This window comes from Penicilliopsis zonata (genome assembly GCF_001890105.1).
Source record: "Penicilliopsis zonata CBS 506.65 unplaced genomic scaffold ASPZOscaffold_15, whole genome shotgun sequence".
In the NCBI taxonomy this organism is placed as follows: Eukaryota; Fungi; Ascomycota; class Eurotiomycetes; order Eurotiales; family Aspergillaceae; genus Penicilliopsis; species Penicilliopsis zonata.
In genome coordinates this window covers 676164-699240 of record NW_019208924.1, presented here as the reverse complement: position 1 = coordinate 699240, position 23077 = coordinate 676164, and the positions used below count along the sequence as shown (strand labels likewise).

The 23077-nt window shown below is 45.4% G+C and overlaps 8 protein-coding genes across 8 annotated transcripts; 5 read left to right on the top strand and 3 right to left on the bottom strand.

The window, feature by feature from the left end:
- Positions 1–967: 967 nt before the first annotated feature.
- On the top strand, positions 968–3010 carry ASPZODRAFT_154151 (hypothetical protein; the record flags this gene model as incomplete). The annotated part of the gene is made up of 6 exons (XM_022726061.1): positions 968–1026; positions 1087–1164; positions 1238–1526; positions 1591–1784; positions 1860–2572; positions 2622–3010. 6 exons carry the CDS (start codon positions 968–970, stop codon positions 3008–3010), a joined length of 1722 nt encoding a protein of 573 aa, XP_022578711.1.
- Positions 3011–3464: 454 nt separating this feature from the next.
- Positions 3465–6712, top strand: ASPZODRAFT_135691 (hypothetical protein). Its single transcript, XM_022723869.1, has 5 exons — positions 3465–4068; positions 4136–4266; positions 4340–4892; positions 4946–5705; positions 5767–6712. The coding sequence occupies exons 1-5, from the start codon at positions 3925–3927 to the stop codon at positions 6408–6410; spliced, it is 2232 nt and encodes a 743-aa protein (XP_022578710.1). The 5' UTR covers positions 3465–3924; the 3' UTR covers positions 6411–6712.
- Positions 6713–7477: 765 nt separating this feature from the next.
- On the bottom strand, positions 7478–8752 carry ASPZODRAFT_135690 (hypothetical protein). The gene is made up of 2 exons (XM_022723868.1): positions 8468–8752; positions 7478–8405 (listed from the first exon to the last, which is right to left on the bottom strand). The coding sequence occupies exons 1-2, from the start codon at positions 8534–8536 to the stop codon at positions 7650–7652; spliced, it is 825 nt and encodes a 274-aa protein (XP_022578709.1). The 5' UTR covers positions 8537–8752; the 3' UTR covers positions 7478–7649.
- Positions 8753–9698: 946 nt separating this feature from the next.
- ASPZODRAFT_145309 (hypothetical protein) lies at positions 9699–12026 on the top strand (the record flags this gene model as incomplete). The annotated part of the gene is made up of 2 exons (XM_022725094.1): positions 9699–9711; positions 9793–12026. The coding sequence occupies 2 exons, from the start codon at positions 9699–9701 to the stop codon at positions 12024–12026; spliced, it is 2247 nt and encodes a 748-aa protein (XP_022578708.1).
- Positions 12027–12648: 622 nt separating this feature from the next.
- Positions 12649–15117, bottom strand: ASPZODRAFT_72648 (hypothetical protein; the record flags this gene model as incomplete). The annotated part of the gene is made up of 1 exon (XM_022729853.1): positions 12649–15117. The coding sequence occupies one exon, from the start codon at positions 15115–15117 to the stop codon at positions 12649–12651; it is 2469 nt and encodes an 822-aa protein (XP_022578707.1).
- A 1226-nt stretch (positions 15118–16343) lies between these two features.
- ASPZODRAFT_135687 (hypothetical protein) lies at positions 16344–18852 on the top strand. Its single transcript, XM_022723867.1, has 6 exons — positions 16344–16916; positions 16970–16979; positions 17035–17065; positions 17125–17275; positions 17333–18438; positions 18526–18852. Exons 1-6 carry the CDS (start codon positions 16559–16561, stop codon positions 18724–18726), a joined length of 1857 nt encoding a protein of 618 aa, XP_022578706.1. The 5' UTR covers positions 16344–16558; the 3' UTR covers positions 18727–18852.
- A 586-nt stretch (positions 18853–19438) lies between these two features.
- On the top strand, positions 19439–20550 carry ASPZODRAFT_145306 (hypothetical protein; the record flags this gene model as incomplete). Its single annotated transcript, XM_022725093.1, has 6 exons — positions 19439–19506; positions 19742–19761; positions 19809–19874; positions 20004–20018; positions 20086–20228; positions 20407–20550. 6 exons carry the CDS (start codon positions 19439–19441, stop codon positions 20548–20550), a joined length of 456 nt encoding a protein of 151 aa, XP_022578705.1.
- Positions 20551–20807: 257 nt separating this feature from the next.
- Positions 20808–22966, bottom strand: ASPZODRAFT_122598 (hypothetical protein). The gene is made up of 2 exons (XM_022721327.1): positions 22713–22966; positions 20808–22651 (listed from the first exon to the last, which is right to left on the bottom strand). Exons 1-2 carry the CDS (start codon positions 22874–22876, stop codon positions 21139–21141), a joined length of 1677 nt encoding a protein of 558 aa, XP_022578704.1. The 5' UTR covers positions 22877–22966; the 3' UTR covers positions 20808–21138.
- Positions 22967–23077: the final 111 nt, after the last annotated feature.

Here is a 23077-nt window from a genome sequence, read left to right as displayed (position 1 = left end):
TCCCCAATCAGCCCACTAGTTACTAGGCTAATAATCAACTAACTAACTAGATGATATCATCAAGTTAACCGTGTCATCAGACTACAGTAGTCTTGGTTCTATCCTGCTTGGCTTGTCTTATAACTTAGTACCTACCCCGTAAACAAATCTTTATCTCCATCCCCCTTATAGTTACTAGCTAGTTAGTTCCCGTAATTACTTCAAGTACTACCAGAGTACCATCAACCTGGTGAACTTCGAGTAGTTGGTTGACCCGCTTATAACCACTACATATATATGCAAGGAGCACTCAACATCTTTCATACACCATTGACATTACCAAGAGCCACATTTACAGAGTATCCACTTCTAACTCGCAGGGCTTCCCCCATGTCATCCGAATACCAATAAACCAGTATATCGGCTGAACCTGCGTGCCGTGTACTGCTAGAGCCTAGCAGCAGCACCGCATCGATCCTTCCCCTCCCATTGGGTCTCTAGCCTACAAACACACCTTTGTGCTAAAAGGGCTGTTCATCAGCCCGCCACCACCGGCACCATTCCTTTCAGAAACAATAAACGCAACCCCTCCGATCTGCCTCTCCAGCCTTTAACCTCTCGGTCCCAGCCGCCATCGGAGCATTCTGACGCGGACCAGGATTCAGCTGACGAGAAGAAGCGTGCCCGACGCTCTTCTCTTTCGCCTGCTGGCTCCATCGAGTGGGAAAATTCTTGGACCGACACTGGGGACCTGGCCGAGCAGTTCGCTAACATCGAGGACTCTCCAGACATCGACCATTCAGAACCTTTGATCCGTCAAACCCATAACCGAGGAGCGACGAGAGGGGAAAGCAGACATCAACGACGCGTTCACTACTCCCGGGGGCTCTCAGAGCATCTACCTGTCGAGATCGACAAAGAGAGCATAGAGATACCCCAACCACCACCAAGGCAGATTTCGAAAGCAGAGCAACTTCTAGCTGTCATCATGTCACCAAACAGTAGGCAAACTGCCCAATCGCATGGCTTGGTCGGCAAACGATTGTTGTAAGTTTCTATATTGAAACTTTTATTAATACGTCTGGCTGGGACTAAGCATGGCAATAGATACTTTACGAGTGTTTTTGTTTCCCTAGGCGTCTTTTTGTTTGGCTATGATCAAGGTGTTATGTCTGGTATTATCACGTTTGTCCCCCCCAGAATGATATAAGCCACTTACACCTGCCCTATGCCATTCCTTTGACTGACACTACACTAGAGGTTGGTATTTCAAAGACTACTTTAACCAGCCGTCACGGGCAGCAATTGGCACTGTGGTTGCCATCCTCGAGGTCGGAGCGTTTATATCCTCTCTCCTCGTTGGACGCATTGGTGATCTGATAGGCCGTCGAAAGACGATACTCTATGGTTCCATCGTGTTTTTCATAGGCGGTGCTCTTCAAGCATTCGCAAATGGCTTGCCTATGATGATGGTGGGCCGTATTATTGCTGGTCTCGGTGTTGGAGCTCTCTCTACTATCGTACCTGTCTATCAGTCCGAGATATCGGTAAGTCTTTATCATATAGTATCTGTGAACATTCAGGTGACGCGAAGTTAATATGATATACCAGCCTCCACACAATCGAGGAAAGCTGGCATGTATCGAGTTTACCGGAAATATCTGCGGATACGCAGCCAGTGTTTGGGTTGACTACTTTTGTAGCTTCATTGACAGCAATTATTCCTGGCGTCTTCCTTTATTATGCCAGTGTATAATGGGCGCTCTCCTTGGTGCTGGAAGTCTTATCATGTGTGAATCACCTCGGTAAATTTCCCCTGTCTTCCCTTGGTCACTTATAACATTTTGTGCATTCACTGACCAATTCTCCCTCTGAATCAGATGGCTCTTGGATAACGACCATGATGAAGAGGGTATGGTGGTCATAGCTAACCTCTATGGAAAGGGAGATCTTCACAATGATAAGGCACGCCAGGAGTATAGAGAAATCAAGATGAACGTGTTGCTTCAGCGACAAGAAGGAGAAAGATCCTACGCGGATATGTTCAAACGATACCGCAAGAGAGTCTTAATCGCAATGTCGGCGCAGGCACTTGCCCAATTGAACGGCATCAATGTCATCTCATACTATGCGCCACTCGTCTTCGAATCAGCGGGCTGGGCAGGTCGCGACGCCATTCTGATGACAGGTGTGAATGGCCTCACTTATCTCGCTTCAACGGTTCCTCCGTGGTATCTAGTAGATCGCTGGGGCCGACGCCCTATTCTACTTTCTGGGGCCGTGGCTATGATAATCTCTCTGTCCCTGATTTCTTACTTCATCTACATCGATGTTGCAGCCACTCCAACTCTTACAGTCGTCTTTGTGATGATCTACAACGCAGCTTTCGGTGCATCTTGGGGACCTATTCCCTGGCTTTATCCTCCCGAAATTTTGCCTTTGAGTATACGCGCCAAAGGCGCGAGTCTCAGCACAGCCACTAATTGGGCTTTCAACTGGCTTGTTGGTGAAGTAACTCCAATTCTCCAGGCTGCGATAAAATGGCGCCTTTACCTTGTACATGCTTTTTGGTGTGCCTGCAGCTTTGTGCTAGGTAAGATCTTTGTTTTGGGGTTGTTTATATACAAATCTAATCGCTGCAGTCTATTTCTTGTATCCTGAGACTAGTGGTGTCCGTTTGGAAGATATGAATCTCCTTTTCGGAGATGCGACTACAGCTATGCCCACTCCAACCACTCAGGGAGAGCGCGGATCTTTGATGGGGGCTGGATCCCCTGTACCGTCGCTTGATATAAGACGCCAGTATGGCCAGTTTGGCGCTGATAATGCCATCCCGGGCCTGGATATAGATCCCCCTAATATCAGCAACGATGCGAAGCCTGGTCCTGTAGGCTCTCAACTCGACGGCAGTACCAGGGCCGAGGGCTTCGGCGGTTGGATTTCGAACATGGTCAATCGACACAAGAATTCTGACAAGCGGGCAAGCCACAGTCAATACTCAAGAATCGATCAAGAGGAGGAAGATGTTTAGATGCTGATATTCTTTCTTTCGATGAGACGAGCCTCGCCAGTTATTTTTTTTTTGGTTTCCTTCTATATACACGCCATCATTTGAAAGGTTTCTTGTTGCCTAGGAAGACAGACTTTGTTTTTTGTGTGTATGAAAGGCACATGCTTCCCTTGTTCTGATCTATTATGGCATATAAATGCTGTTGTCTTCCTTGGAAAATCAAAGCGGGCGTTTACTAGAATGATGGCAGCGCTGATCTTAGCTCCTCACTGCTCAGCATTGTGGATCACATGCATGTGGATATCTATAACTATAAACTAGTCACTCTTTGGTGGACTTTTATGTTGCTACTGTTGCACTAACATTTATATCAACCCCTTGATTTCTAGAGCCCCAAAAACTTAAATGTAGAGAGTTGAACAATATATACTCTGGAGTATATCATTGGAGTATGTCTTTGAAGTTCAATACAAGTGTGGGGCGGGTTATTATTATGCCAGATCCGGCAACTGAGCTGTGGAGTCGAGTCTGCGGCTCTGCTTGCGGATTACCTGTTCCTTTCGGCAGCTTTAACTGTCTATTATTCCCACCAAATCTTCCCTACAGAGTACTTTCTCTCCCTATCTTTTCTTATTGCCTCTTTTATTCACATATCCTTTATTACTGTTTAGGTAATAAAATTTCGGTTGGCTCACCTTGCCTTGCTTTGGCTTCAGTCACTATAAACTGAAGCAACCTCGGATATGCTTCCTCTATGAGTATTAAATATTAGATTTTGAAGTTCATCTCTTGCATTCTGTCTTTGAAACCTGCCATTTCTCCGATACCTCACACACTCGTTGGACCAAAATTTTCTTTCCAATCTCTTCGGGTACAATCTCGATCATTGAATTTCTTTAAGTTGAATATCTCTCGTGCCTGGTGGTCGAATCATCATGGCGGACACGAACGATGCCTTCGCCTCTGGCGTGAATCAGGGAAACGATGTACGACGTCGGAATGTTGCCAATACAACAAGAATCAACAACAGCGTTGCCCATAACCCAGGTACTGAAGACGAAGAGAAAAGAGCCTCGAAGGTATGAGATCCTGGGTTTCCAACCACTATCAACTGTGGTATGACCGATTTTCCTAATGATGGCCTAGCCAAATTCGTTCCTAGCTGTTCTAGAAGAGTGGGAGCCCGTCATTGCACCGATACTATTGACAGCACTGTCTATTTTCACGCGCATGTACCGCATTGGTCGTTCAAACATAGTGACATGGGACGAAGCGCAGTAAGACACAAGCATTCTTGAGATTAGCCCTCTCAGGAGAGGAACTTCCTTCTCACAACTATTCTATCTCTAGTTTTGGCAAATTTGGCTCCCATTATTTGAAACGGGAATTCTACTTCGACGTCCATCCTCCATTGGGCAAAATGCTAGTTGGCCTGTCCGGTTATCTTGCAGGTTACAACGGGTCATTCGAATTCAAGTCGGGGGAAACATATCCAGAAGACGTCAATTACACATTCATGCGCGTTTTCAATGCTGCTTTCGGTGCTGCCTGCGTCCCCCTCGCCTATTATACTGCTCGCGATCTTAACTTCCGGCGAGCTACAGCATGGCTTATTAGTTTCATGGTCCTTTTTGAAAACTCATACGCTGCAATTTCGCGGTTCATCCTACTCGACTCGATGCTACTGTGCTTCACATTCACTACAATGATGTGCTGGGCAAGATTTCACCGACTGCAAAATGCCAGCTTCTCTATCGAGTGGTTTGCCTGGCTCTTCTTGACCGGGCTTAGCATTGGCTGTGTTTGCAGTGTGAAGTGGGTTGGTTTCTTTTGCACTGCAGTTGTGGGTCTTTACACAGTTGAGGACCTTTGGAATAAATTTGGTGACTTGAAGATGCCTAAGGTAAGTAAAAGAAATATCTTGTAAACTTGATATTTGCATCTTACACTTTACAGGCTACACTTGCTAGCCATCTCCTGGCACGTGTCTTTGGGTTGATCGTTATTCCTCTCCTCGTCTACATGTTCTCATTCTACCTGCATTTCTTGGTTCTGAGCAATAGTGGCCCAGGAGATGCTCAAATGAGTTCCCTTTTCCAGGCAAATTTGAAGGGCACAGAAGTCGGAAAAGACAGTCCTCTTGAAATTGCAATTGGTTCAAGAGTTACATTGAAAAACATGGGCTATGGTGGTGGACTTCTTCATTCTCACGTTCAAACCTATCCAGAAGGTTCAACACAACAACAGGTTACATGTTACCATCATAAAGATGCAAACAACGACTGGTTCATTTATCCTAACCGATATGAGCCTGAATTTGACCCCGAGGCACCCTTGAAGTTCATTGGTGATGGTGATATTGTTCGACTTGTACACGGACAGACAGGCCGGAATCTCCATTCTCATACCGTTTCTGCGCCAGTGACAAAATCTCATTACGAGGTGTCTTGTTATGGTAACACCACCATCGGAGACGAAAAAGACCATTGGGTTGTCGAGGTTGTCGAAGATGTCGCATCCAAAGACAGATCAAGAATCCGAACTCTGACTACTTCTCTTCGATTTCGACATGCTTCTCTTGGTTGCTACTTGAGGGCTGGTAATGTCAACCTCCCTCAATGGGGCTTCAAACAGATTGAAACAACCTGTGCCAAAGACAGCAAAAAAGGAGATGTCTATACACACTGGAATGTAGAGTCCCATATCAATGATAAGCGTAAGTCATGGCTTTCTGGCTTAAAACCCCAACCCGAAATCCTTTGCTGACACTGCGATAGTCCCAGCGGGTGACCCGGGAGCGTATAAATCACCGTTTTGGAAGGACTTCATCCATCTTAATGTTGCGATGATGACCTCCAACAATGCTCTAGTTCCAGATCCGGATAAGCAAGACGACCTTGCATCCAAATTTTGGCAGTGGCCCATCCTGAACGTTGGCTTACGCATGTGCTCCTGGGATGACAACACGGTCAAGTATTACCTCCTAGGAAACCCTTTGGTTTACTGGGGAAGTACGGCGAGTCTGGGAGTTTTTGGCGGGTTGGTTCTTTGGTATCTCATCCGTTGGCAGCGAGGATATAAGGATTTGTCTCAGGCAGATATCGACCATTTCCATTACTCTGGGCTGTATTTGGTCATCGGGTGGGTGCTTCATTACCTTCCTTTCATTGTCATGGCACGAGTGACCTATGTTCATCACTACTATCCGGCCCTTTATTTCGCCATACTTGTGTTCGGTTTCTGCGTGGACTGGCTCGTCAAAAGCCTTCGGACCGGCTCGGCCTGGGTGGTATACGGTGTTCTTTATGCTGCTACTATTGGGCTATTTGTCTACTTCCGTGTGATTGTGTTTGGGATTGAAGGCCCTAGCCAGCAATGGTCTCATCTCAACTGGTTAAGTGGTTGGAGAATTTCGAACTGATGTTTTCCGGTTATACAACCGTTCATGGGGCTATGCAGCTCTACAATCTCTTCTTCTCCCTTGCTTTTCTCCTCTTGACTAGTCAGAAGTAGCATTGCCTGTCTTCTTTCTGAGCCTTACTTTGGGAGGCTATCTGGAATATCTTTTGAAGTTTTGTAATTGACCTTTGTGAATCGAATCTAGCTGTTTATATCCTGTAGCTTATTTCATCCCTTTCTCTTATTTTTTTGCTTAGAATGCCTCACTGTCAATTAGTTATAGTGTAAATGATGTCTTGATAAAAAATCCATTTATATGTGGTGAGCTGATCCTATCCTAAAACTAATATAATACCACCTATTTGGCTAGGATCTTAAATAGATACTACCAGTCAAGATAGGTACCACCAAGCGTGGGCTCATATTTTTGTCAAGTGGTCTTCAACGTTGTAATATCAACAATAGGTTATACATGTACCAAGAGAGAGACCTGACTAGTCCCTCGTTAGTTATGGAAGGATAATTTTGATACTAAATATTTTTAATGGGTTTTTAACATTTGAATTTACAGATATATATTCTACTACCTATATGTTATGATGAGCCTAATATCTTCTAAATACCTGTCTTTTTTAATTCAATTAATGTCGCTGGCAACCTGACTTGGCTTGGTATAGGAAAATTTAATGCCCATTATTATTGTCCTGTAATGCTCATTCTGAGCTGAGCAACGCGCAGACCCATATATGCCTTATCAAGAGGGGCTAGTTAATAACAGAGTACTGTGTATCACTGATATTGATTAGTAGATTAGTTATTAATATATACTTGCCAACTCTTTGCAGCTAGCATCTATTTTTATTAATTATTCAGCTCTTCACTACAGCTTACCCCTAAAGTATCAAGGAATTTAAGCAGGTAGCAGGCTGTTTGGAAACCAGTCCAATATACAGCTTATTTAAGATCACTCAGCAACATCAAGGGACTTTCAAAGACAGTACACAGTTTGGATTTAGATCTAGGCCTACAAGGTCGTCTTAATACCTCCTTCTAGATCATGCCCTTAACAACCAATTACAACAAAAGAAATCCTTTAAAAATTCAAATTCATTCAGTCGAACCACATCCTGAATCCAAGCCAGTAGATAGGCCAGGTAACTGATTACTCCATAGTTACAAGATATATTGGATTTCAGCAAGCTGGGCATATCCAATCTTATAGGGACTCGTCTGAATTCCGAATCGAGTCCTCCTTTCGCGCCTAGCAGCAATTTCCAGCCCACCTATTTCCACCGTTGCGCATAGCATCATTCAATCCCAGAGCAATAGTCTCGGGTGCCCCAGTATTACCCGAGCCACCTGTTGCTCCAAAACCTTTGACACCGCTCCGACGGTCGTTGAGATCGTACTTACCAATTTCGATGTTGCGGTAGATACGCTCTGCAACCTCGAGAAATGCACGCTCAACACCTTCACCTGATTTAGCGCTTGTTTCGACATACCGCACAACATTGTTCGCGCGGCACCACTCTTCCGCCGTTTGCCTTGAAATCCTTCGTTTATCTTGTTCAGCGTTACCTTCAGCGAGATCGCTCTTGTTCCCCACCAGAACAACGACGATCCCCTCTTCCGCAATCTGTCGCAGGTCCTGCAGCCACTGGGTACACGAGGTAAGCGTGGCTGGTCTGGTGATGTCAAAAACAAGAAGGGCACCTGATGCGCCACGGAAGTAAGATCGAGTTATGGATTTGTACGTCTCTTGTCCAGCTGTATCCCACAAAGAGAGCTTCATTTGCTTCTGTGATTGAGGCCCTGGGGTCTTGCGTGGGGGGTTAGGCAGGCCTGTGGAGGGTGACTGCGTCGTAGGAGGGTTGATATCATCGTCGGTTTTGTCAAAACCTAGCCCTAGACTTTGTGATGCAGGTGGCCCAACTGGCACAATACGAGATCCAAACTCGACACCTATGGTGACATCGTGAGCTGAAGAAAAGCGTCCTTCACAGAGGCGAATTGTGAGCTGAACACCGTAAAATGTAAGGGTCAGCCACCACCACGAGTCACTGGGAAATGCCACCATACACTAGATTTGCCCGTGCCAGAATCACCGATGCAAACGAGTTTAGCGATGTAGTCCCATGGCTGTGACATGGATACGGAGTGGAATTATAGGAGGGGTGCGAAAAAAGAAAACAATTGATGTCAAAATAATCAGTTGGCCAGAGGATAGATGATCATAACAGTCATACTTCATCTACTGATCCTCAAATATGTAGATGGTATGCAATACACGTCGTTAGTGAAGTGACTACCTAACCTACCCTGGTAAGGTACCAAGTTGGACTACCGTACGGAGCACCAAGGTCTGATACTGATTGGTGTTAGGGACTGGGACTCAGGTAGACATCACGTGATATATATCTAGCAACTGTAGTAGATACTAGACTGACCGGTGATTAGGATTATTTACCCATTAAGTGACCATAAACGAGTACTTTCACGGAATCAAGGGGGGCGCTAGACCATTCATTCAGCCACTAGAAAACGTTAAGAGTTGCAATAGCAGTCAGTCCTAGCTTAGATGAGCCACAGCTAAATTAAAAAAGATGTCAGAGGTCCCAAACCCAGTTGAATTGAAGATCTATGATTTGCTTTTTACTCTATACTCTGTACCTAGGTACTTTACAGGTTAAACCTGTATGAACTTATGAACCTTAAGTATTATAACTACTCTGTACGGAGTACTAACTACCTACGGAGTACCTAGGTACTCCATAACCTGGGTAGCTCCTTACCTGTACGGAGTAGCCAGAAACCTTGAGGTGGGGACTCTTGGCAAGGCAAAACTAGTTATGGAGTAACTAACCATCAGCCTGGTTAGGTAGCAGTAACGTTGAACTACCGTCACCTCCGTACCGTCAGTTAACTAGAGACGGCTGAGTCATGTACCGATGACCTTGCTCACATGACACCATCACTTGCAGTCTGTAGACTATAACTACCTAGGTAACTTCAACTTCATGATTCTTTTACAGCTTTAGCTACAACTTTCCTCTATATCTGCTAAAATCCATCATAGTATATGAATAATATTGAACTTTCATCAGAATAAACACTGCCTTATCTTTCCTAAGCGGATTCTATTATACCAGATGCCCCGAAGCTTTTAAGGTTACACTATTAAACACTCCCAGTGTACACACAGAACTGACACTCTATCCAGGCCAGATATAGCGCCAGTGAGCCTATATAAGGTATTTGGATTTGTGGAAAACGTGGACATATTCCTATATCCACGGAATCCAAGAAAACCATGTTCTCTGAATGTACGTTAAGTCCAGAACAATCGATTTTAGAGACATTTCAGCATGGCCGAATGAATCTATAACTCACTATTTTTATTTCAGATGCGTCTCGGTTCCTGGCACAATCTCAATCCCGCCTGGCTCTCCCTTCAGAAGAGCATTTCCGGAGTGGCCAAACTCGATCGAATAGAGGCCAAGGGAACTTTCGAAATGGACCTTCGCGATCCTACTTCCAAAGGACGATAGGCGACCCGTACCAGAACGCAGCATCCCAAATCTCCAACAATCCATTTGCCTCGCGTATATCAGCGCAGCCTGCTCCGTTGTTCTACAGTGCTACAGACGAATTCCGGGAGGAAGATGACGAAACAGAGCGTGAACGGGAGATCGCGGATTTCTATGCTCTGCAGAGGTCAAGGAGACATTTCGGAGGTAGCCAGCTAGAAGAATCCTCAGAGGTTGAAGATGACCGGGGCGGTTTTGTGCCTTCTGGATCTCAAATGTTTCACGATAAGGGAATCGAAGAAGGGAAGGGCATCAGAAGTTCCTGGAGAGGTGATACAGCCACCCATCGGACTCGAGATGCCAGGATACCGCCCATCTCAGAAACAAGCTCGAATGGTGATGAGACACACCTCCAGCAAAGAGATATCGGCAGATATAGCGGACAACTAATCGAGGTTGGCCTTAAGGATTCTTATCGCAGCGATGACACAGATATCCAGAGGGCAGACTCACCGGGTTTTAGCGAAACCAACCCACCCTCAGTGCAGCGACTTCGCGATCCACCGATAATCCTTGAGGAACATCACTCAACAGAAAGCTCATTATCTCACCCCGAAGGCGATGAGCAAACGCTATTTAGAAATCTTCCGTTAGGGAGTTCCCAAGGCTCATCCTCATTAAACATGATGACAAGGCCTGACCCACCGGCTCACGATGCTTTTTGGAGTCATTTGTTCTTCATAGCCTTAGCTGGACTCTTTGCCAGCTCATTTTTGGTCTACCTAAATACGTCCACGCCTTCTCAAGACAAGTCAAGATGGGGCGATACAGTGTATATGACACTTCACAAATCTTTCTTTCTCCTCGGCATCTATACACTGGTTTCGATCATCTTATCGCTTCTGTGGCTCACATTACTACGATTCTATGCACGCCCTTTAGTTTATGCGATGATTATCTCAGTGCCGGTCATTTTGTATTCATTTTCCCTCTACCCTTTCATCTCAAGCTTCAAAGGCTCTTGGCATGGATCAAGCATTCAAGATCGAGTGATGCGATTAGCATCTGCCGTGCCATTTGTTATGGCTAGCCTGTGGATAATTAATACTATCCGTGGCCGCCATGCTATCGGCAAAGCCGTCGGTATCCTCCAATTCTCTTGCCGAATACTTGCGGCAAACCCGGAGCTTCTCACCTTTAGTTTAGCGACACTTGTGAGCATTGTAGCATGGACCTGGGTATGGTTGCTCATGTTCACCCGGGTCTTTTTAGGGGGACATATGGCCAGCTCAGCCTCGTTTGTCATCAATCGTGGAAGCTGGTTGTTGGGTACTTATTTCATCCTCATTTACATGTGGTCCTTGGGGATCATTGCTGGTATACAGCGCGCTGTGACTGCTGCAGCAGTTAGCCAGTGGTACTTTCATCGTTTCGTTAAACCAGCACCTACATCTCGTCAAATAGTGAGAGCTGCTATTGTCCATGCTGTTACGACTCTATTTGGCACAATCTGCCTTTCTCGGCTGCTGGGTTTGCTGGTCAGGCTACCCTTACTACTACTTCCCAGCCGCACTTCTTCTGCTATTGGTTTATTTTTCTACTCCTTCGTACCAACCCCCATCGCCGTTTTAACAAATCCTCTTACACTTACATATGCTGCCATTCATTCGCAGTCTCTCAGTGTCTCTGCACGTGGCATTTCACAGATGACAATCCTAGCGCCTTCAATCGACACGATATCACTCAACCCACGGTCATTCTCTCGACAACGTGACAGTGTTTCATCGCTATATTCTTATCGACTCTCAAAGCTTCTTCTTCATGCAACTCGATTGATGATGTCGCTAGCACTCGGCTTTGGTGGCTGGGTCACCACTGCTCGAAATTTGAATTCTTCCGTTGTCAACGGAGTCACCATTCGTGGCAGCCTTTATGCTTACATTGTCGGTCTAATCGCGGGAGCGATTGGTTGGAGTGTATTAGGTGCAATGGAAAGCGTGATTGCGGACATTGTGGACGCTTCTGTTATCTGCTGGAGCAGTGACATTGGATCATATGGCGGCGAAGCAAGGTATTGCCGAGAAGCGGGGTTACTCTTCAGTGAAGAGTGAAACATCGGGTGATGGGAACAGTGTCTTGGTCTTATGACACAGATCCACATGGCAAGATAGATTCAACCTTTTCATGCGCCCAAAATGCTAAAGAAAAATTGAAATATTTAGAATGAATGATATGCTGGCCTCCCGGCTTCATCGGGGGTTTTGCCGGATATAATTTTTTTTCGGGTTCTATCTCTTCAATTTCTATGGCAATTCTTATTTGGTTTGATTTGTGGTGTTAAGGGATTCAAAACGAGCACTATAGTTTATGATCTAGAATGAGTGCCATGGCCAATAGATTAAATTTAAATCTGCACTAATTTCTCCTTCATCTGATAGTTGTCAAGATGCTGTCAAGACTAAATATTGAGGAAAACACGCTTCAAATGCTGCGCATAATTACACTTTCATTGAACAGATATGGGAAGAGCAAAGCAGTGGTATCATTGAAGAGGAAAACAGAGAAATATCAAAAATTCAAACTTTGCATGCGTCATAAATCAGACGTCGCTGGTATGATTCAAACAAAGATAGCCTAGGTTTGCCGCTGAAACATTGACTGCAATAGACAAAAGGGGAGGAAAGTGCTTTATCATCGATCAAGTGGATTGGGGCGAACTGAAATAGCCAGGTGTTATAGACCCAGTCTACTATTCCAAGTCACATTCTCTTTCCTGCACCATTCGTTGACGAGAGTCCAGCAGAAACGGACAACTTCGATGGGTGCAGTCGTTTTTCCAAAGGGAAGAAAATAGTCTCCTGCATATTCGGCGACCCCAAAATGTTGATTCCCGCGCTCCGAGTAGTTCTTGGACCTCTTGGACCAAGTGATGGGGAATTCATGGGATATGATATCTTCTGAGAGTCCACAGGTTCCCTCGATCCACAGCCTCTGGCTTTCTTTATAACAATCCAGAAGTCGTGTTTTCAAGTCAATGAATTCCATCCGAGCCCGCCTCGTTTCCTCGGAAATAACTGTGCTTCCATCACTGCCTGGCGTGGGAGCAACAGCAAGATCACCCGGCAAAGAACTGGCCGCAAGACGCTCCAGGTCTAGAGCATGGATAGCATCGTATGATACCGCACCAAGGAGCAGACACAGGCTATGCAGCTGTGGGTAAGCGGAACTGCTCTTCTTGACTACTCTCCAATAAGCTAGAATGGATAGCCAGGTCGAAGAGTCGCCGGTTTGACGAGCTAGTTGCTTGGATCGATCATCTGCAACAAAAGCGAGCGTAAAACAAAGAATGGCTTCAATAGCAGTTACGGTGGCCAGCTTGTCGTCCGTCACAGTACCGGCCTCTTTGGCTCTCTGTCGTTCTGCTGTGTGCTTCAGTTCTCGACCCAGATTTCCAAGCCTCTGGTATTCGTCACGCCAGGCTCTTCGGTCATTGCTCTTTGCCCGGACTGACTGGCTATCGGACTGTGAAGGCGACAGCTTTGGGGCTCTTTCTGAACCCCCAGTATTGGCTTTAGTGGCTTGCAGTGTGTTTTTGCTCTCTTCGCTATTGTCACCGGGGCGAGTCCGACGAGCATAGCTTTCTCTCTGGTCCTTATGCGATGTGCCCTCAGGACGTTTTATCTTTTCCTGTGGGTGTTGTGTGCTTGTGGATGACGCACCACGGGCAAGGGGTGTATCGGACTTGACAATAACGCTTTTCGCCCCTCTTGAAGGCTCGCTGCTTGAATCATTGGCTGTGCTAGGGTTCCCCTGCCTGGACATCTTCTCGGTTCGAGATGACGGAGGCGGGACGCGTTCTGGGCCTAGCTTTGTAGAGTGAAGAGTCCGGTCTTCTTTCTTGAAAGGAATATCTTGAGCACTGGAATTCATCCCCAAAGCCAGTTTCTTTTTCCCGGAGAATTTGAGAAGAGCCTCCACTCGTTTCCGGTTTGATCGCCCATATTTCAATTTCACGATGAACTGGGGTTTAGTGACTGGAAGGCTTGCTATTTTCGATTCAAGTGGCAAATCATCCACTCGGGGGGTCCCGGCCATTGGCGTGGACTGAGAATCATGCTTGGATATTAACAATAGAACCTCACCTCGCGATGGGTCACGGGAGCTACTGTTTGTCGGCACGACTCTGAGTGACGTATTTCTAGCTGCGAAATCTGTCGGCTTGCTTGATACATTTCGACCTAAAGTAGCAGAATGGGTTTTATTTCTTTCAGTTGGGTGTATCTTTGTTGTCTCATCTTTCGAGGCATTGGATATAACAGATGGCGTTCTCTTTAAATCCTGGTTAGGCGAATCATTCCGCAGCCTGACTAGCTCTTCCTCGATGTCCGGCGGAAGTGTGGGTGATAAGAGACGTGGAAGTTTAGGTGTGACAGAAGTTGGTGGGAGAGTAGGCGAAAGAAGAACCGGTAGACTATTTGCATTGCTCTTTGCACGATTTGATCCTTTGTTCCCAGTCTGTTTAACAGATAGTCGTGGTTTTTTATGTGAATCCCAATCAGAGTTTCTCAGTCCCTGCAATTCAGACTGATCTGATTCATTATCAGGCAGACGCTTTCTTCCACTTCTGTCGTCAATTGGCCGTTCTTGAGGTCGCATATTTGGGGTGCTTTTCATGTTGTTTTTCTCATGCTGTAAAGGCTCAGCTTTGCTGGTACGCTGTTGGCCTTGGTGTTTTTGGGGCTTCAAAGCACTTGACTTCGAAGTGTCTCTATATGAAGGGCCAGCAGAAGGACTGGGTTTCGTCTTGTTCTTATAGTCGGTAAGGCTAATTTTCTTCTTTACCGTGTCACCTTTCGGCGTGTTCACGCCATCTGGGGACTCTGACTGACGATGGTCGGCCATGATGCTACCCGTTCCATCTGACCAGTCTCCGACTGCGAGAAGTAAAGAATCTCCTTCGTGATGTGTGAGGAACGTCATATACTGAAGCTGCTGTTCTTCCGGGGCAAAGGGCCCGTCTTTTCCAACTGCCCAATTGTTGACAAAGCGGCCGCCTAGACGAAACGGCACATCGGTTGGTACGGTGAGGATGAAAGGATAGAAAGGAAGGACTTCGTCTCTGAGGCGCTCGAGCCGTTTTTCGATCGAATTCGCGGGATATATTGTATCGACAGCAATGGAAGAAGGCGATGTCTGGTTCATCGACATTTCAGTCTGTTGGTCTTTTACTACTGGAACAGTGACCAGGGTGTTTTCCAGTAGGTGATGAAGCACTGAAGAATATATGAAGATGAAGCGCCTCGGTTGAAGGTCGACGACCGCAGGGTACTAGAAGCCGTTATGCGAGTTCAAGAGTATGCACACAATAATAGGTCTCCTATTAGGGAAGCTTATAAATTGTGACATGAAATTGTAACACCAATAAGAATATATTATTGATGTTACCTAGCCAGTAAATCTTCTAGGTAAGCATAAAGATTGTGGTGTTAGGACAGCACACCACTGAACTAAGACCATTACTAAAGATAGAAATGTTCTTATTTCAATTTCTTTAGCAGGCTTGTTTATGGGATGCTGCAGGTCTCAGAGCAATCCTACACCCTTTAGCTGTGAAGCAATATTGAAGGTCGTCTTTCCAGCTTCTGCCCACTTTGCCTATCATCAAGAGAGATAGTGACTAAGGTGCATTAGCATGTCGCGGGCTATCCACAGTGGAATCAGTAAGAATAGAATATTTGAATTAATATAGAGCACTGAGTGAAATAGATTTTGCTTTATATATGAGATGTGATAGGGAGGGAGCTTTAACTATAATAGGGTTCTTGTGGTCATGGTATAAAGGAATGAAGTTCCTCAGCTGCGGGCAAGTAGAGGCTTGGCAGCCAGAGGAGACTCTTTCCCTAGGAATCTTCTACTACCTCATATGTTAGAAATAATATAGATAGCTATAATACATTCTATAGTTATTAAAGGAGCAATGACTGATTGTCTAAGCGGCTCTTAGGAGTTAGACAATAAAAATAATTTATAAAGTATCTATACTAAATAATCAATGCTTTCTTCAACAATTACCAAATACTAATACTGTTATGAATCAAAATTTTGAGTATATTTTAGACACTATTCAGTGCTTAAATACTTATGTTCTTATTGGTTATACATTTCTATAGACTACCTAGTACTGATATAAATTATAATAGTGATATTAGGTTACAGTTTATGTATTTATTCTTTCTAAAAAAATAATTTTTTGGTTCATAAATTTAAATATCTAGAAACAAATACTCAACCTAAAGAATATTCTAACTGAAAGAGTGACAGTTTGATTAAAGAATAATGATGTCACTTGGCTACTAGCTAACCATTTAGCTACTAACTAGTTAGTTATAGCGAACTAATAAGTAGTCAGTTTTAGGAAGCCTCGGCAGGTTCGCTGATATGCAATCACAAACGACATTATTAACCAAACATAGCCTTACACCCTGAAGGCTCTTCATATAACTAGCCAGTATAGCCATTATACTTCATAATCAACTCACTCTGAGCCTGGCACGACGCATATGCCGAGAAGCTTCAGTTTATGTTACTCATTCAAGGTTTACTCCCTCGTCAATTACGGTGTAACAAAAGACACCTGACCAAAATGGCATCGCAAATCTCAAATCGAACGCGCGGGGTTTCGCTTGATAAAATCCAGAAGACAAACACATTTACATCCAAGCTTCCACCAGATCCTGCATTCGAAACACCCGAAGTCTCTCACAATGCTCCTAGAGAGACCCTAGGCCCCCGCTTGGTGAAGGGTGCGATGTATACTTTCGTCCGCCCGGAACCAAGTGAGGAAACAAAACTCCTGGGTGTCAGCCCCAAAGCATTAGAAGATATTGGTCTAAAACTTGGCGAGGAAAGTACCCCGGAGTTTCAGGCCTTGGTTTCTGGGAACAAGTTGTATTGGAGCGAGCAGGCTGGAGGAGTGTACCCATGGGCTCAATGCTACGGAGGTCAGTGAATTGGAAAAACATGATCAAAAGCATTTTTTCTAATGGAACAAAAGGCTGGCAATTGTACATTGTCTCACCATCGACTTTTTTTTCCATTCTCTTAACTAACGTTCGGCAGTGGTTCGTGGGCGGGGCAACTTGGGGACGGAGTAAGCTTGATTGAAGTGTATTAAATTGTCGCATTATTTCTAATTTCAAACGTGGGCAGCGCGCTATCAGTCTCTTCGAGGTTACCAATCCTGAGACAAACAAACGATACGAGCTTCAGCTCAAAGGCGCTGGCAAGACGCCGTACTCACGGTTCGCAGACGGAAAGGCGGTGCTTCGATCAAGTATTCGCGAATACATCGTTTCAGAAGGTAATAAGCTGAGATCTTGTCGTCTATGCCGCCGTTTATTGACTGAGATATCTATAGCTTTGAATGCACTTGGTGTGCCAACTACCCGTGCGCTTTCTCTCACCCTTCTTCCGAAATCCAAGGTCCTGCGGGAGCGTCTTGAACCGGGTGCAATTGTAGCTCGTTTTGCAGAGACATGGCTTCGGATTGGATCTTTTGACATTCTTCGTGCACGAGGTGATCGCGACCTGACACGAAAACTAGCTACATATGTGGCTGAGGATGTCTTCCCTGGATGGGAGTCGCTCCCAGCAGCTGTAGCCTTGCGTGATAAGCAGTCCCATAGGGCTGTGATAGACCCACAGCGAGGTGTTCCTGGGAACGAAACCCAAGAGCATGAAGATGTGATCGAAAACCGATTTGCTAGGTTATATCGCGAGATAGCTCGGAGAAATGCGAAAACCGTTGCTGCTTGGCAAGCCTATGGGTTCATGAACGGTGTTTTGAATACCGACAATACATCCATCTACGGACTATCGCTCGACTATGGTCCATTTGCTTTCATGGACGATTTCGATCCACAGTACACGCCAAATCATGATGATCATTCGTTGAGATACTCCTATAAAAACCAACCAACCATCATCTGGTGGAACCTAGTTCGACTGGGTGAGTCACTAGGGGAGTTAATCGGAGCGGGTGACAAGGTCGACGATGAAATCTTCGTGCGAGACGGCGTAACGGAGGCCTTTGCGCCTGTGCTTATCAAACGCGCGGAGGATATCATTCAAAGGACAGGCGAAGAGTTTAAAGCAGTGTTTATGGACGAATATGAACGCCTGATGAGGAGAAGGCTAGGCCTGAAGACTAAAAAAGACAGCGATTTCCAGGAGCTGTTTTCTGAACTACTTGACACGATGCAAGCGTTGGAGCTTGATTTCAACCATTTCTTCCGACGTTTGTCCAGTATCTCTATTAACGAGATCGAGACTGAAGAGCAAAGGAAGGCGGTATCGTCGATATTTTTTCATGACGAAGGTGTCAATGGTATAGGATGTACTACAGACTCTGCCAAAGAACGCATGGCTCAATGGCTTGGTAAATGGAGGTTGCGCATTCTGGAAGACTGGGATCCTAAAGACGACAAGACAAGACAGGATTCTATGAAAGCAGTTAATCCAAAGGTAACTCCCGCAGTGGTTATTTGGTTTCCTTCTAGCATGCGAAGCTGGTTATCGGTTATCCAGGCACTAATAGCTGACTGTGGACAGTTTCTTCCCCGTGGCTGGATTCTCGACGAGGTAATCGAGCGCGTGGAGAAAAAGGATGACAGGGGTGTTCTAGATCGTGTGATGCAGATGTCTCTATATCCATTTAATGATCAATGGGGTCTTAATAAGGAGGAAGAGGAGCGTTTCTGCGGAGATGTTCCACGATTTAAACGGGCCATGATGTGCAGTTGCAGTTCGTGAGTCTGGAAGTATCCCAATATCATCTGATGATTCTCTTATAAGATGGAATTTGTATAATTTGATTCTTATACATTCTCATATCATTGAAATATTGGTACTTTTTTTACTATTCTTGGATAAAAATTTCCTTACTCTGTATGTTGGTACTCTCGACTAGGACATTGTAAATATCAAATGTACAATTAAACCCACGTGAAAGCGATAAGATATGAGATGGAGACTGATTTACATGGCAAAGTCTTCCATAATAGCCTCCATATATCCGAGCTTATGTACTAGTATATAAAAATGTGGGAAATTGTAACAAATGTCAAATTTTCATAGAAGAGGATTTCTGTGTGGTTTTCAAGGCAGCCGGAAGACTCACTACCTAGTACTAACTAGGGTTGATGGCACATGTGCTGTAGAGAGGATAGTTAGTCAACTAAGTATACATACAAGACATACATACCTACCTATGAAAATCCTCTATTTCTTCTTTTTAAAAAGTACTCGAGTGCAAATACTCGAGTGAAGCAGCCGAGCTTAGGTGACATCATCTTGGTTGAACTTATGAAGAGCCTCGAAACGAGAAAAATTCCAATCAGGAACCACGAAATTTCCCCGATTCCCCGCACTGGCGCGTTTTGATTTTCATTTTCTGCCGAATTTGTTCCAAATTTCTGTCCGCATCAATTTCAATCTCTTCAACGTTACTGTCGAAATAATCAAAATGGACTACCAATCCGGAGGTCGTGGATGCTACAACTGTGAGTTTTTTGCCCGTGATGCTTGCATACTGTGAGGGTCGAGGCTGTCAGATGAGACTTTTCGCGTGCCTTGCTGCGATATTGTTCTTCTTTGCAAAGTCTCTTTTGGAGACCATACAAATTTCCACATAGCCTCTTGCTTTAGCCTATCAAGATTTCATGGGGCCTGAGATTCCCTCAATCCATGAATTGATATGGCATGTCGCCATCGTCTTTCGATGAGCCTATAAGACTGTCTTTTTACTAACATCCACTGAAATCCATAGGCGGCGATGCCTCTCACCAGGTATATAACCCAATCTCGCTTTGAGCTTTCTGCATACGTCTGTCTAGAAAACAAGGGCTTACGAATCATTAATTACAGGCTCGTGACTGCCCCAAGAAGGGAACTCCCACTTGGTAAGCCTCTGCTTTTACTCAACATGAGATCCTATTGCTAATAGTTAATGTCAGCTTCAACTGTGGTGGTACGGCTCCAATATCTATTTTATGTGCATATAAGTTTTTCTAACGTTGTGACGAATGCAGGACAGGGACATGTCAGTAAGTTGTTTTCTTATCTAGCCTTGCACTCTATATAGTAAAAATTTCTGACAAATGGTGCAAAAAGGCCGCGATTGTACCGGAGCCCCCAAGGAGAAGTCCTGCTATCGCTGTGGCGGTGTAGGACACATTTCTCGTGAATGCCCCCAGGCTGGCGACAGCTATACCGGCGGTGCCCCTGGTGGCCAGGAATGCTACAAGTGTGGACAGGTTGGTCACATCGCACGCAACTGCTCCCAGGGCGGTAGCTACGGTGGCGGCTACGGTGGCGGCTATGGTGGTCGTCAGCAAACCTGCTACTCCTGCGGTGGATTCGGCCACATGGCTCGTGACTGCACCCAGGGCCAGAAGTGCTACAACTGTGAGTTCGACTTTACCTAATTTTAAGAGTCTTTCTTCAGAACTAACAGAAACCGTAATAGGTGGTGAGGTTGGCCACGTCTCTCGTGACTGCCCGACTGAGGCTAAGGGCGAGCGCGTTTGCTACAAGTGCAAGCAGCCCGGCCATGTCCAGGCCGCCTGCCCTAACTAAGCGGGGTTTTCGAGTATACGCTGTTTCAATGATTTATCCGAGACGGTATGCTGCACAGGAACAACCCGCCATTAATGATCTCAATTAATTCTTTCTTTCTCATGGCAGAATCCCCGAAGTTTTCTATTTCGATTCTGCATCTTCAATGCGCACATGTCTATGAAAAATTGCGGTCGGAAATTTGGCATGGGTGCAGACAGTGGTTTCTGAATGGCGGCTTCGCTATCTTATGGGCGAGGTTGGCTATCTCTGGTATGAAAAAAATGAGAGAAGTCTTTCTTCAATGAACAGGTGATCTGAATTGCGAATGACTATAATGGTTACGTATCCTATTTAAAGTACCTAAGGAAAAAAATGATCCCATCCAACCTTTCCATAATCTACTTCTGAGCTACCCATCTCACGTCTTATATATAGATATGATCTAGTATTTGTAGCTATTGTTTGCTCGCACCGGTTCAGATCTCTAACATGTTTATTCATGATTCAAATTGGCTCACGAATACTGAAGAACTTCTACTCCAGTTGCATTCATCAGGGAGCTCAAAGACATTGACGCGAGACATTGACGCGACACGCCTGATTAGGTCATGTAAAATCGTAGCATTCAAGCTTTCTGCCATCAATGCCTCTCTCGCGCAGCAAAAGTACCAACTCATCATCAAAACCAATGTAATCTTGAGTGTTAGGCTTTACGAATGTACCATCTAACGGCTCGCCCGGCTCGCTAGAGTCGTGCAGAGTGGTGTGGGCTGCTGAATCCAGACTTCTCGTCTTGATGGATTGCTTGTTCTCTGGGCTGACTTGTATGCTGTTCTCTGCTTCGAGAGATTTCTTGGTATTCAAAGTCGACGCGACTGTTTCCAGTTCCCATATTCTTATCTCATCTCCTTGCGAGCTCACAGACACTGCTTTACCGCGGTCACTGACTTGCACGGCGGAGACGGAGGACGTATGGCCAAAAAGCCTTTTGCTGCTCTTTATGTAGAGTTCGTTGGAATTGGAAACAACGAGGTACATGGTCAGCGTATTGTCGGCATGGGAGGTTAGCAGATAAGGATGGGAATAAGATATTGAGGTTGGGGGATCATGGTGCATTATAGCTGGGTGGGATGGGGGTCTAAGACGACGATTTCTCGGAGAATCGTGACTTCGCAACGCATTCGGGTGTAAGGATGAACGACCTGTACCATATTGTGAATCCACGGTAGTGACAAGACGGGATTTTACAGGCTCCCCAGTAGGCGTAATGCTGAGCTCCTGAATTCCCAAAGACCATCCACATCCGATATGGAAGAAGCTATAGACAATCGACGATATTATGCCCGATCCTGCAGCACGAATTGATAGTGCCATTGGCGTGACAATGCTATCGGCCCTGAGAGAGGTCACCAAACGCGGTAATTTGAATGATGGATGCTCGCTCTTGATCTCGACCGCAGTTGGGATCTCATATAGTGACAAACGCTTATGCCGCGATGCCATTAGTAAATATGAGGGAAATGACGCAATTGCAGTAATGTGCCCATCTGCGACTTCTGTGTAAGACGAACGTAGCCCGAGCCGCGAGGACCCGATGTCGTAATCATAAATATTGAGAGACCCATCTTGGAATGATACAAAGACTTCGATTCTTCTCCCCTGCGGACAATAATTCGATGCCAATGCGGTAGCCACGACACTTTGTGCCTGATCTGCAATTGCAATGCTGGCTAGGCAGCATTTCGGATCCTTGGCGACCCAAGCTTTCAGCAGATTATTGTGTTCCACTGTGAAAACGACACCTGCGCAGAGGTTGACTAATTTCAGAGGCACGGCGGGCGACTGCACGAGCTCGACTTCAGTGACGCGGCATGCTCCTTTTGCCCAGTTTTGTCTTAGACGATATTGCCTTTTCCAGTTCGTAACAACTCCATCTTCTGTCAGATGACCATGGTCTAGCCAAGTTGAGACATTAGGCGAATATTCAATCTTCGAGCGAAGAAACCTGGTGCTTTTGGTGGTTCCTAATCGACGTGCACGAGGTAACACCCATCGTGAATAGTAGAGCCTTTTCCATATTTCTGAATCTCCAGCCAAAGTATGTAAACGTCGAGAGAGACTGTTTCGAACTTAATATTAGAAACTATTGTCACACGGAGACTGACGTTCAGGGGACATACCTTTGGCAGATAATCAATGATGGGATTGGAAGAAAGGATAGGATATGGAGTAGAAGCTCATCACTCAAAGAGGAAAGGCGGTCAGTATTATCGAGTCCTGCACTGCGAAGCCGCTTTTGCACGGGAAGGTCTTCCACGAAATCAGATCTACATCGTTTTGACATGTTGAGTGCCGGTTCAACTCCCCATCGGTCTAGGAAGACTCGATTTCGGTGGCGGAGTTGACTGGCGATTAGATATGAGGCAATGATGCGAGCGGTCAAACATATGCAATTGTATTTGGCGCCTAGTTTGTTACCAAGATAGTTAGTGGCGTGGCTTATCTAACTGAATTTCCAACCGTTGACCAATTACCGGTTAGATTG